Source organism: Rhinichthys klamathensis, unplaced genomic scaffold, assembly GCF_029890125.1.
Source record: "Rhinichthys klamathensis goyatoka isolate OS25496 unplaced genomic scaffold, OSU_Roscu_1.1 h1tg000561l_1, whole genome shotgun sequence".
In the NCBI taxonomy this organism is placed as follows: Eukaryota; Metazoa; Chordata; class Actinopteri; order Cypriniformes; family Leuciscidae; genus Rhinichthys; species Rhinichthys klamathensis.
In genome coordinates, this window is record NW_026607027.1 from 1,787,688 (window position 1) to 1,802,226 (window position 14,539).

Genomic DNA, 14,539 nt, shown 5'->3' on the forward strand with positions numbered 1-14,539 from the left:
TATAACACGCTTCGGTTATGGGTAGGTTTAGGTCTGGGGTAGTGTTAGGGTTAGACCACTAGGAGGCGCCATATATCTGCGTCTCATATTGACGCTAAAGGGTGCCATGTGCGTTGGATATAGACGCTTTGGCAAAAGCGTCAGTATATGACGCCTTGGGATGAGAACGGGCTGGTATTTCTTTTGAAACTCGTCCTTGACCGTTTTAAAAGTTCTGTATAGCATGAATGTGTGTAGTATGAATGTAAACTGGACATACTATTTTTGCCATATTGGGATTGTCATGTGAGCAGCGTCAGTTGTCAGTTCATGGCAATTCACTAATTCTCTCCAGTGGCCTCATGTGATAAAGTTCATTGGATGCGCACTTCAGAATCTCGCCAGAAGTATTCTAGGATTTAGGCCGTGTGTCCACCAAAGCATTTTTAGAAAGCTGAAAACAGCAGGTGTTCTTCTGAAAATGCATAGCTCCGCACATAAAAATGTTGACACAATGTAAGGTTCTTTTTCTGGTCCTTGTTTTGGATGAAGAGACCCGTCGGTCTATGTGGGTTCATGAGATTATGATGACTGATGGTTGGTCAGTGTGATATTTTTCCCGCCCCTACTCTACTGTGATTGGACTGCTGGGTAAAAAGTGAGTCAGCGCCTACATTTTACCCAGAGTTGAACGTTAAACTCTGCAACCAAAAAAAAAAATAAAGCACTCAGCGCTCAGCATGAAATAGACACTCAGCTCCTCCTCACGCTGCTGCTGATTTTATATTTGGTGCTCCCATTGAAAACAATTAGGGGGAAAAAATGCTGGCCTTAGGGAAAAAAAAACAACTTTATTGCCCACTGTTTTATGAATAATGTGAATTCGGATATACTTTTTTCGCCAACTATATAGTGTGGAAGTATGCATATTTGGTTGCAGCCTGTCTCCATAATCATTAAATCAGTCATGAGTTAAGTAATATCCAAAAGGTCCTTAGTGTCGATTCTTATAAATGAGGTTCATCGGGGTGTAAACCTTCTGTAATTCTGTGACGCACAATATTGACAAGGTGGCCCGTTCAGTAACCATTACATCATTTAAGAGACTCAAATGTGCATGTGATCCCATTCTGCTGCTGAAAATCTTTCGATGCTCAGCTGTGTTTGTTGATATTGGGGTGGAACAAACCGTAATAAATATTGTGTATTTGTGATTGTTTTTGTCTCCATTGGGCGTGATATTTAGAGATGTGTGTACATACAACCTCATGAAGCCCCACAATGGATGGCCAAAATGCATGTTTGTGTGTATAAACTTTCACATTTGTATTCGTGGCAGAAAAAATGGGAGGAGAAAGAGTGTTTGTTTATTGTAGAAACAAACAGTAAAGGGTTGAACTCTCATGCAATGAGTAAACTTTTAGGTCATGTGTGGGTTTCATAGGTCATTTGTAAATGTGAGAGAATGGTGCAATGGAAGGAATGTATGGTTCATATTCAGTGCAGAAGAACGTCCCTTTCTTCCTTTTTTCCCTGTGTCCCTGGTCATTTATATAGAGAACAGAAGATCAAGCTTTCTGTGTTTTGGAGGCTCCACATGTTCCTCTATGAGTCAAAACACCTCTCAAACACCAGATCTTACACACTAAACAGTGTTGTTCCATCAACACTTCAGAATGAATGTTTTGATGAATAAAATCAGTCATCCCAATTTGTAAATTGTTGAGAGAAACTCCCACCCACGGCGCATGGGAAAGTGTATCTTGTGCGTGCATTTAAATTAATCACGGAGTTCAATATTGCATTTTTTTTTAAAGAATTTACTTCCATTCATCACATGAAAACTGCATCTGTTACTAGCACTTTTTCATTTCAAGATTATTGTGACAATGTGGCAGTAGGGCTGGGTGGTGCATTGATATATACTGTGCGATGGTAGAATTGTGTCAGCCGGTAGATATTTTGCTGCATCATTTATACTGCTGTAGATATATTTGTGCAGCTATCAGTGTGCAAGACTGCTTTACATTACACACATGCATGATAGTGACAAAGAAACAATGAATAGTGCAAAAATACAGAGCTCGATGTGTCCCAAACAGGCTAAGATGACAGATAACTTGTTATTGAAAGGTGTCAGGCACAAGGACAAAATAAAGTTTGTTGTTTATAGCGTCACCACTTGCCGCATTCATTTATAATTCAACGCATGTGTGGAGCCGCACGTGTATATTGGCTATTTTACAACGGCGTCAAATGTGAAGGGAATATTCACTCATAATTTAGTGTTAGAACTATCTTTATAATTTAGAGTCTATCTTGATCATTTCTGACTAACAAATATATGCATATTATAATGCATATTTTTGGATGATCCAATAAATTAAATATTTTACAATTAAAATTCACCTGTGTTTCATTTGATTACTTTCTCTTTTTTATTTGGAACTTGGAGGCAACCACAATTTTGGTCATTTATTTGCCAGCCCCTATGTGGTTTTAAATGGATTTTGGATGATCCATTAAATTAAATATTTTACAAATAATACAATGAAACAGATGAATTTTGTTTTCTCTTGGAACTTGATGGAGGCAACCACAATTTTAGTCATTTATTTGCCAGCCGCGTGGTTTGGATATATTTTAGATGTTCCAATATAGGAAATATTTTACAAATAAAATGCACCTGTGTTTCATTTGATTATTTTGTCTTTTTATTTGGAACTTGTAGGCAACCAAGATTTTGGTCATTTTTTTGCCAGCCCCTTTGGGGTTTGGATTGATTTCAGTGTTCAGTGTCTGCTTTTTATAAGCGACTTTGGGTGCTTCCAGAGTAAAGTCCTCTTTTTCCTCTTTAAAGTCCTCTCTGGGATCTTGGCCACCATACCACTATACATCTTTCTGTCAAATTTCCTCACTTGCAGTGCAAACCACACATATTTTGTTATTATTAATCCGTTAAGTCTGTTTCTCTTTTCCTCACATGTTTCTGCCTTGCCCTGCATCTCACTATTTAAATGCCCCAGTTTAGTGTTTTATGAATGCGTATGCTACAATACATCAGATCAAAAAAAAATAAAGACTTCAATGATTTTTGTATCTGGGGGATACAGAAAGGGACAGTGAGTGAGTGAGTGAGTGGGTAAAAAAAATCAGGGAAAATATTGGAAGAGATGATCCATGCAAATACTATTGATATAAAAACTCTGCCAGGCATTGACTAAATATCTTGGCTATGAGAAGGCCCACTGACCTTGAGGTATATGTTAATATATTTTAAATAAAGATATGTAGTAATGCTGGGAAAATATTAAATAAATAAATAAATAAATAAATAAAGTACTGAGAAAAGTATGCCCCTTTAAAGGTTAAGTTATTCTCTTACCTTCATTATCAATAAACAGCTGAATGCAACAGGCCTTTATGGATGTTGTGTTGTGTTTTTGGTTAGGAAAGGCATTTGTATGGGTCTTTTTTTGTATGGGTCTTTTTCATACCAGGTTGCTTGTTTTCTTGTTGCTGACACATTTCAACGTCATTTGCCCTCAAGTGAAGTAAATTGATGCAGAGGGTCTGTAAAGACATGATTTCAGTAACGGTAAACTCCACACTGCTGTCTAATTCCCCATGGTTTACCCGGAGGAACTCACTGAGTCATAAGAAGGTGACCAGCAGAGGGAAGTATTCTACTGCTTCCACTCAATCACCTCACATTCTGTCACACACAGACTGTCCTACCTGGAATCAATTTATGAAATGGAAACAGGTAGCCTACAACTGTTAATAAATCATGATAAAGTCATATATTAATCGCTGCATCGAGTGAAGCAAAGCACTGACTCCAAACCTCAGCGTTACGACCGCAAATTCCCTCAAAGTCTTGAGTGTTGGCTTGTTAAGGAAAGTAGCTGGTCGTAGACACAAAATAGTCATTTGGTGGTGAAATAAGTTGTTCCCGACAACCTTTTATCTCACATATGATAATATCACGTCGATATCCTCCGGTTTATCATGTAGAAGATCTCTTTAAGTATATCTTTTTTTATAGTTTCTGTGAATTTAATCCTCCCCTCAGAGTTAACTTTGCGCAATGGCGACTAAAGCAGTGTTGCCAGATCTCACTCGGGAAAACGGGCAACTTGGTCTGAGAAAACACAATAGCCTACGTGCATCATGTTGCTGCTTATTTACATAAAGTTGTGCTCTACTTGTTGCATCGCTTGTCGGATCTTTTTCACAGACTACGATGGCGCATTTCCACGGTTAACATCTGTTAATATAAAGGGCTTGACATTAACTTTTTTTTGCTCATATTTAACTTTTTTTTAGTGGTTTTCCAAAGTAGCCACTTAGCATTTCCACTGGCCACAATTTTGACATCAATAAGATGGGTAAAAACTACCATATGTTTTTAATATTATCTCATAATTTGGCAGCAGGTATAACCTATCAGGCTGCTGTCACTTTAAGACCCGACGGATCAATTATACTGTTACATTTCACTTAAAACATAACTGACTGTTTTTAGCCTACATGAATATTCATCAAACTGGCATTTTGACAGTATTTTGTGTGTATTTGACTGTTTAAATGCAATAAGCAGCTTTACACACGCACACTTTGGGTGTGAGCACAAAATCTGTGAAAAGGAGTAACATTACGAGCAACCACGTCAAAATTCAAGTCCTGTAACCAACCATATACATCTGGAGCAAATTAAATGAATGAGTGAGTGAGGGGAGAAGAGTCCATAACTCGTTGTCGGAGAGATGAGAGAGCAAGAAAGCGCAGATGATATCATGTATCTTGCGGAAAATTAGTAGGGCTATTGGAAGCGTTTCAGATACAAAAAATCTATATTTTTGACAATTTTTGGGGAGTAGTGGCAAACCTTTCTCTCTTCTGACCACTGTTATCAAGCTTTCATTATTTATTATTTTTTCCTCTTTTGGAAACTCATAGAAAGGATATTGTGGATTTTATCTTTAGTGGATCAAATGGGAATGCAAAAATTAAGATTACCCAACTATGATGACTTCCGCTTCTGAGAATCCCAAATGTGAAAAGGCGAACATGGTCCCTTCGCTCGCGCCACTGGAAATCTCCAAGTCTCACTGAAAATAACTGATAGGCTATCCAGTAAATTGCTGTCTCTGCAAGTCGCTGTCAGTTTGTCGCCCCTAAATATGGAACAACATGGAAAACTAACTGATTAATATATGTTATGTAGAGTGTGGCTTAACTAGTAGATGGGTATCTCTATGCACTAGCAACCACCCCAAAATGTGATTGTTATCTGGAAATAAGACCCACAAAAACTGTAGACCACGCTTATTATAAGCGGACATGGCAACAATGAACTAAATCCTCCTACACTCTAGTGTAAGCCACGCCCTTTTCTGACGTCACCCTGATTCGGATCTCTCCTCGCGCTTGTATCAGCTACACTAGAACAGTTCAGGTTGTGGCAGCAGTGCCCGAAGTGCGCCAAACCACGGAATTGTTGCCATATTCTGGAGAATCAGTCCGTTTTCTCAAAAAAAAAAAAAAAATTTGTTCGGAACGGATTTCTGGTCCGTTGAAACATCTTCAGCACCCAACAAAAATAATCTGATAATCCTCACACTCCCAAACTGAGGGAACAGACCGGGACCGTTGGGACTTATAGGACATATTCTTGTTACCACGGCGCAAAACAAAGTACAGAATCTTGTTATACATACTTGTATTGTGGAGCAAACGGAACGGATGCATTAAACGCCCCGTGATTCAGGGTTCACTGCGCTTCTGTTTTGAGGGGGTTGAGCAGCCGCACTGGATTCAACGCTTGGGATGCGGGATCCCTGAACTTGTCTGCTTCTTATCCGCCTCGTCGAGCGGACTTTTCATCTGCAGAATCCGATTCGATCAGCTTCTTACACGGGCGTTTGGATGCGATCTAGATTCCTGGCTGTGCTAAACTCTTCATTGAATGCAGTTTTACTAACAGCTGACTTTCTGTCGTATAGTGAAGGGGTGGACAGAAGTGGATTGTGTTGAAGTTGCATGAATCAACGGATCGCTCTTTGCAGATCGCAATATCAGATCGGATATTTGGCGTGAGGCGCGATGGCAATGTTGGCGACTTTTTGGATTGTCCTGTTGGTCGCGTTAAACGCTCCAGGTAAGTCCATGAGCTCCACTGAAGGATGTTTGTCAGTCAAATATGCGCTATTGTCATTTAGTGAGACCGCCATCCGGAATCTTTCAAATACTATGCGGTTCATAACTGTTTAAAGTTAGACTAAACCTCTCTGGTGATACAGTGTTGCCATAATTAAGATAAATGGACTCGAACTGAACGCATGAAAACATGAGATACAGGCAGATGGCGATATTGATGCTGCGCTAGAATATGTGTTCTGCTTGTTAATTGTGAGTTATTGAAGAGCTGCAGACATATAAGGGAACACAAATGTTAGTTTTTTTTTAGTTTAAGAGATAAAGGATGTGCATGTTTACATACTAAGCGATAATTTATTTAGTAGCCTAGTCTTTGTTCGACAATATCGTTTGACGCCAGATGTCAAATGAGTGGCATGGATGGAGACGGATCAAGTAACCCATAGTGATGAATCATTCACATTACAATTTAATGATGAATATACGCACCTCTTGGTGTAACATTCTTCAGACAGTAAAAATAAGCTATTTTTTTGTTATAAAAACAGTTGTTTTTTAATATTTTCCTGGGGGTAAAACATCATTTGTATCAAACAATTTTGACTTCCTCTCATGCATTCTTATTTGTCATAATTTATCCATAATGTACACTTTTAAAAGAAGCATCGATCTCAAGTGAACTTTTAAAAAATTGAGTAGTCGTGACAATGACTTAATTATTTTTGTAATATTTTTGCAGTTAGTTCTGGCAATTAATTGTGCTTCATAATGTTCTAAGGTGCAACGGCTTATATTCTTGTCAAATATGAGTTGGAATTAGTTAACTTTCCTTTGGCTGTCAGATTAAAGCACTTGCTTTGTCCGTGAGTGATATATGGGTGTGACCCTTCTGTGAAGATCATAGTCCTTCATCCTCTGTACCTGAACTTCCTTCCTGTAAAATGAATAGATCACATGACATGACATAATAACCTTTAATTCAAACACACAGTTTCCCTTTAAAAGCATCCCTTTCCCTTATCAGCAAGAGTATTCAATTCATTTGCGTTCCCCAGAGACTCTGGTACTACTATTGGCCCAGCATTGGGTGTCTTTTAATAAACTGCTCTTGAGAGTATATTTTCAAATCAATACTGCACTGCTGACCTCTAATGTTGTAAACAAACTGTCTGATATATTGGTTGGTCTTAGAGCGCTTTTCCGGCCTGCCCCTAGTGGCTCTGTAGAAGAAGCTTAGCCAGTCAAAACAGCTGTTCAGGGTCAACTGAGTGAAAGGCTTATGTGATAATAACCCTTTCACCTCCTTTCATTTGGTGATTCTTTCCCTTATCATCTCGCTTTTCCACTCTTATGTGATGAAGACATCCCTGCATCCTTTATTAAGAATATTCTGCTGCTCTTTGTAGTGATATAATGCTTCACTAATAGTTTTGCAAGACTCAAAGAATGCCTAGATCTAACCATAAGGAGTTGATTTTATCGCTAAGCTTCATGTAATAAATGGCACCTTGCACAGTTGCAAATATCTTCGCTCAAATAGCTTGAACATGTTGCTTTTGGCGTGACTCCAGAAACGGAACAGTCTTGTTTGAATCACACGGTGGCCAAATGCTTGTGTGCCTGTAAGGCTGCTTTCAGATTGAGTTCCTGTAGACGTTTTTTTTTTGTCATGTGATGTAATAAAACCAAATGACTCGTGTGGCAAGATGATGCAGGAACTAGAAGTAAAATTGTCGATGGTGGCGCACTGTAATAAGAGTCAGCATTTTGAGCATTTGTTCTTGTGGGTAAGGGATGACTGAAGAATTAATTAGCTTGCGTTTCTCACCATTAGCAAGGACTGGTAACTTAATGGAGCAAAATATTTAACTTTCTTGACAGTAATGATATGCATAGAACTATTTTTTTTTTTCCAGGGTATCATTTAAGACTTCAAAGTCACAAGATATAATAAAAATGGTGGGAGAGGTTATGAGAGCATAGAAAAGTTGCAAAGATCCGTTCAGACAAGATCCTTGAGAAAGCAAACCCAAGCATGCTCTGTTGACAAGACACCTTGGAAATCTAATGATATACACAACCCGGGCGTAGTGAACACATCCCTCTTTGTTCACCTCCGTTCTGTGTTTACTAGACACTTGCCATGCAATTAACAGCTGGAATGGGGGGTCTTAGAAGACATCTGGTTATTGTTTCTCTTTCTGAAGCAAAGCAATCACTCAGCATAAATCAGATCTACGTGAACATGTTCATGTCAGAGCCGGTTACTTCACGTGCAGCTACACGTACAGCTTGAATACTTAGCGGTGCTGTGAAGCCGAGCAAATAATGAAGCATAATGAATTATATGGATGTGGTTCTGCTTGCTGTTATTTGACGCCCAAGGCTCTCCCATTGAAAAGCATGGGCTGAAGTGTCGTAATTTACAATGTTATCTGCTCTGAGATTCACGCCCCCTTTTTTTGCCAAGTTGGAACCCGCCAGGGTAATCTATTAATAGGGCAATTTGCAGCTTGTTGGTTGTAATGCGGCCTGAGGAATCTCTCGGGTGTTCTGATCTATTGGTAATGTCTGAAATGGCTCGACGCTAGGCTAGATGAATCAATAGATTGATGCTTTCTTAACCTCCCAGGTTTTTATGAATTTCTTTCTTTTTGTGAAATTGTCAGTGGTGGTCAACCGTGTTTGGATACCGACATTCTTCAAAAATATGTTTCTTTTGTGTTCCGCAGAATGATCAGAATGAAAAAAAGTAAAAATCTACTAACCCATGTCATTCCAAACCTGTATGATTTTATGCAGGTTTGAAATGACATGAGGTTGAGTAAATGATGACAGAATGATCATTTTTTAATGAACTAGGCCTATCCCTTTTAGTTCATTCATACGGCTCTTCCATTTTACCGGGATGGTTTTCCTCAAGGAACACATACAATTCCTGCTTTCTGTCATAAAGAGTGTACAGTGAATTTCAACAACACATGTTGGGGTGTGAAACAACATACCTGTGCTGTTAATTCTCCTTGTTCATATAAAAACACAACTCTTCTTTGTGGCTAAAATTCATTCAGCAATGCAAAGGATGAAAGAAGAGTAAAGGAACGGGCTGTGCTGTTTGATAGTGATTACATGACTTATAGCTCTCCCTATAGAGTAAAACAGATGCTAGATGGATAATTTCTCCTAACGTCCAGTGTTTGGCAAACCATCACTGACCCGTAAATCGTCATTTCCTCCTGTGATACCTTTTTTAGCGATACTTTTTTTTCCATTAACGGAATGGAAAACTTTTAAAAGCTTCAAAAAAAAAAAAAAAAGCATTCATCATAGTTTTGCTCGATTTAAGGAGTATTTCACGGAGGAGCTCTAATCTATACCTTAATTATTTGAGCCCACCACAAACATCAATTTTACTAAGAGGGCTGTTTCAAGGTGAACTACCTAGGAAAGTGGTTTGCGTGTACGTGTCGGAATCAGTCGAGTTAATCTGGGGTAGAAAATGGCTGAATGCCCAAAATGCTTTTCACCTGTTTCTTAAGCACTTTCAGCTACTGCATGTACAATATGAAAGGTGCTCTATCAGTGAAATTTGGGTTTCATGTTATTTTACAGTATGTGTACTTGTGTGTACATACTTGCCTAAAAAAGAATTGGGTATATAAGGCGTTAATTTTGGGTTTAGGAGTAGGTTCGAGGTTAGTACCTAGTTATTACCCAGTGATTGTAATTAGTATAATAAGTACATCTTATGTACATGGGGAACAGGACTGTAAAATAAAGTGCTACGACGTTATATAAAATATGGGTGACGCTTCCTTTTACAGTAAAGTACTTACGTGTACTTACAGTGTACTTACCTAGAAAGTACTGGCTAAGATAAGGTAAGTACATGGGTTAGGGGTAGGTTTAGGGGTAGGTTCAGGGTTAGTACCTAGTTATTAACCAGTAATTATAATTACTGTAATAAGTACATAGTAAGTACATGGGTAACAGGACTGTAGAATGAAGCGTTACCAAAATATGTAATATATATAGGCCTATATTTTAGATCAGTTGGAGTTCAGTTGGAGTGCTGAAATGTTGATTGACTGATCCAATCATCATTTCCTTTTCTAGTGTGTTAGCTTGTTTTTCTTCAAAAATAAGAATGATTTGTAATATCAGTCCATCAATTCATTTATTTCTTGCTTTTTCTTTTCTTTGAAATAATGTGTGCAGATGAAATGTTCACAATTAGACAAACTATGAATAGAGCGAAAAATGAATAGGGTCAATTCTGATTTTTAGGTCGGCTTAATATTTTACTAACCAGAATGTCACAGAATGGAACAAATACCCAGTTGGCCTTGTTACCCACGAGTCCTCTTTTCGCAGAGAACGACAGCTGATTCTGTGCGTTCTGCTCTTTGATCACAAAGTCTTGCCTGATTTGTGTAGAGATGATCCTGTGGTTCATGTAAAAGATCAGGATTATTTTCCTGGCTGGAGGAATCGTGTTTGAAGTGGTTCAATCAAGAGAGAGAAGAAGAACATCTTGTGATATCCCCCCCCCCCTTGCGTGTTTTGATTATCCCATTGACTGTGAAAGCCATGTTTGAGTGGCGTTTTTAATTTGTAAGTTTTGCCAACACTCTCTAAATTGCTATGATGAGCAATATCAGATCGCCCAGGGTCTTTCACGGATGTGCACTAGAAAGATTACAAATGCTCAAAAGAGTTCAGCGAGGGGGAAATATACGTTGTTTGCTGCGAAAGCTTGGCTCCCTTTCACTTCAAATGGCTTTACTCTTTTCTTTATGTGCAATGACAGGAATTTGGTCATTCACTTTGAGGTCAAAAGGTGAGCCTATTAATGTCAGCCCTCTTTGAAGGTCTAAGTGATATACAAGCTGTTGTGACCCCCACAATAGATGGTTTAGCTGGCAAACAAGTGTGTGTGGGTGTAAAACCATCACTTGTTCCACTCCACCCATGAGAAACTGGGGTAAAGTCAGACAGATGGTTAACACTCCTCAATTGTATTTCCAAATGTGTTGGAAATCTGGTTTATTCGCAAATAAAGTGTTCATTACTTTTGCATTAGGTTACTCGCCTTGACATGAGTCCCATACCATTTGAAACCATTTTCAATTCACATCAGAATATATTACATAAGCGTGAACTGAAACCGCTTTAGTGAAGGGACCTGATTTTAGCAGTTGCAGTCACGCTTTGATGCCGTTTCACACTTTTAACCGCTTTTCTTTGACGCCGTTTAACAATGCGTTGCATTAAAAAGCCAGTTTCTGTTCATTGATTTCATCTGTCAGAATGCGCATTCATTGAACTGGAGTTTAGTCATGCATTTTAAATGAGTTAAGATGTTAGTTTGTGTTCTGTTTTTATTTATTTATTTTTCAAAGAAGGATTGTGCTGTTTCTCCCACTGAACTTGATTTCATATGCGTTATGCAAAGTGTTTTTGTATTTCAGTTATAATGGCCTTGTTCAGTATTAAACATTCTCTTTCACAATCCTGCACTGAAATCTAGTTATCAAATGCACCAGTTTGCTCTATTCAAATGCTGCAGACTTGGCAAAGACACTGGCTCTGTTCCAAAACCTTGATGGGCACGATTTTAAGGTATCATAGGTGAGCTCCTAACATGAAGCCTGTTCCAAAATGTAATTATGTTGCTGTTTTTTATATAGCTAAAATGCAGCAATCCCATAATGCATTTTTAACAGCTCAATAAAAAAAAAAATCCAATATGGCACTTAAAAAACATTGAAACATCTCTTTAAAAATGTGGTTACTTCTTTACACAAAGCAGTGCTGCACTTATAAACAGGCATTATACTGATAGAACCCCCCCCCCCCCAAAAAAAAAAACCAAATACCGTCAAGTCCAGAATAAAATAAAATGTAAAACTGGCATGATTTTTCCCCTAAACACATAATCGGAAACCGTCCGGTTCCAATTTATGGCTGGTCGACCAGTGCATCTCTTGATAGCAATTAATTAACGCCAAACTCTGTTGAAATCAATTGTGAGTCTCCTGTGCACTTTGCTACAATTTATGATGAAAAGAAGTTGACTATTTAGAGCGGTCTTAAGTATGTCACCTTGGAAAGCAGCTTCCTATGTAGACCGCAAGGCAGCTCACTAGGTTTTGGAACCAAACCATTTTTATTGTAAATATAGCTTTTAATTACTGTAGTGTAAAACAAAGTAAGGTGAGATTTACAGGTAAGAGAGCGGGAGAGGTTACCGTGTACCCCTCATCATCAAGCAGAATTGATCTATGGGGTCTGCCCAGTCATTCTTGAAATTAACAGCGTAGAAAGCTATTAGCATGAACCATCCACAGCGGTGCTTAAGATGAAATGGACTGTGCCAAAACAGCAGCAGCATACTCAATCCGCTCAATGCACAAATGTCTCGCAAAAAACACTTCACTCAAAATACGTCACATTAGTTGGCTGTGTTATAGTTGCGTCGATGGGTACTTGCCGCCAGTCCGTCATTATAATGAGGACATGGTCGCAAAGTTGAGATTTTATGGGAGTATACATGAAAAGTGTCAGTGGTGACACTTTCAGGTTCTTCAGGTGCATCGAAAAAGAGCAGTTTTAAATTAGAGCTTTGTTCAAATTGAGCTGGAAATTATCAATAATTGCTGTGCGTGAGGTTATAACACTTTCTGATTTCTGTCAATATTGATAGATCAGGGCCAGGATTTGGCAAAATGATGACTTTGTTAATGGACCCTGGTCATCATTATCACATTTAGGGCCTTTGCAAAGGACATGAAAATAAATAAATAAACATGCATTGTTCTTAAAATGCATAGTTGCATTTTATTTTTAATGTTTAAAGTTAGCATTAAGTCTAATTATGTTCTTATATTGATCACTAAACGCTGCTTGTCTGACAAACCCGGAAGCACAGTTGCTTGTTGTGGCATCATGATAATTTAATTTCATCTATAAGTCGGGCCACCCTTGCCTCACTTCCTTTCTCATTGCTCTTTAATTGTCTTCTCTGTATTGTGCGTTCTGGGGATGCGGGAGGCTGGGACAGGTCTGTGTAGTATGTTCACTCATATAGATCATTGCCTTTCAGGCTGGTTAAAGCGATTTTCTCAACTCCAAATCCCCATCTTAGTTGGATTAAACATTTTGGGGGAATGAACACTTCCAATGATGGATGAGCATCAACCACAGAAATGCAATTATTCTCAATGTGAATTTGTCTATAGCTCTGAAATGTAATCCAAGTAATAACTTGGCACCATGCAAACTTGATTCTGCAAAATTTGAATAATTTTGCTTTCAGACACCTTCGGTTCTGTTTACCCAGGAGGCTTGTTGCTTATTGGTGCGCTTACTGTGTGAAAGACTTGCTGTGGACATTCTGGTATCCACTACAGGAGGGATTTACTTGGAGTAGTTGCTCTCCTTTTCGGTTTTGTAATATTTATTGAATAAAAATGTAAAATACTTTGGACAAAAAAACACTTTTCTTGATTGTTAGCTATATCCAGTTGTTTAGAATTGGCTTGTTCACGGACCTCAATGGTCTACATTTTAATGTATTTGTGCTGTTTGCCTTTTTGCATGTGCCATAATTGGAAGACAGGGGTGTGTTCTCATTTGAAGTGGATCTTTTGAAAACCAAAAGCCAGATGAAGCAGGGTCATAAAAGTGGACATTGATCAGAAGCAGGTGTTTCCCAAAGGATCATGGAGCTTGTATGGGTGAAAAACCTGTGGAACTCATCAGCCAAACCTCAATAAGTGTTGCTTAACCCCAAGAGGTCACATGTAGGCCAGGAGAAGTTTTTTATTGCGTGTCTTTCAGTCTGTTTGTCTGTCCTCCTTAGAGAGAAATAGTCGTAACTGTCTGACAGTGACACATGGCACAGCGTTTGGTGGGGGATGCTCACCGGATGGAGTTCTGCTGTGAAAGTGATTATACAGACATTTGGGTTGGATGGTTAAACATTAGCATGCAGATGAGAGCTCCATCCAATTCCCTTGGAGGTCTATTTTGTACTGGGGTGATGCGTGGAAAGCTGCCCCGAGCTAAGAAAGAACAGTGAGAATGACAGCCACATAATATTACTATGGTGAATTTACCTCATGGACACTGCTAGCAACCCCTGCAGACTGCTAAAGCAGCATTTGAGACGCTGGTTGGAACTCCAATGTTGTGCGCAGCTGGGATTTTTGATGCAAGCGCAATTAATTTGTGTACCTTATTAATATGGGTTCGTCATATTCAAGAGTTTTTTTTTTTTCATCAAAAAACCTGCATCTTATTCCCTAACCGGACATAATCCAGTTTAACAAAATGCCGTCTTTGCTTGTGAAGCGTCATTGTCATTCTTTTTACCACAAAGCACGTATAAATGAGG

The 14,539-nt window shown here is 38.7% G+C and overlaps 1 protein-coding gene across 1 annotated transcript in view; it reads left to right on the forward strand.

Annotated features, from left to right (window-relative positions):
- The first annotated feature begins 5,411 nt into the window (after positions 1-5,411).
- The window catches only part of nectin1b (nectin cell adhesion molecule 1b), a 112,775-nt gene continuing 103,647 nt past the window's right edge, over positions 5,412-14,539 (forward strand). Inside the window, exon 1 of the mRNA XM_056239383.1 lies at positions 5,412-6,142. Coding sequence (XP_056095358.1) covers positions 6,088-6,142 — 55 coding nt within the window. The 5' untranslated portion in view covers positions 5,412-6,087. The remainder of the gene's footprint in view (positions 6,143-14,539) is intronic.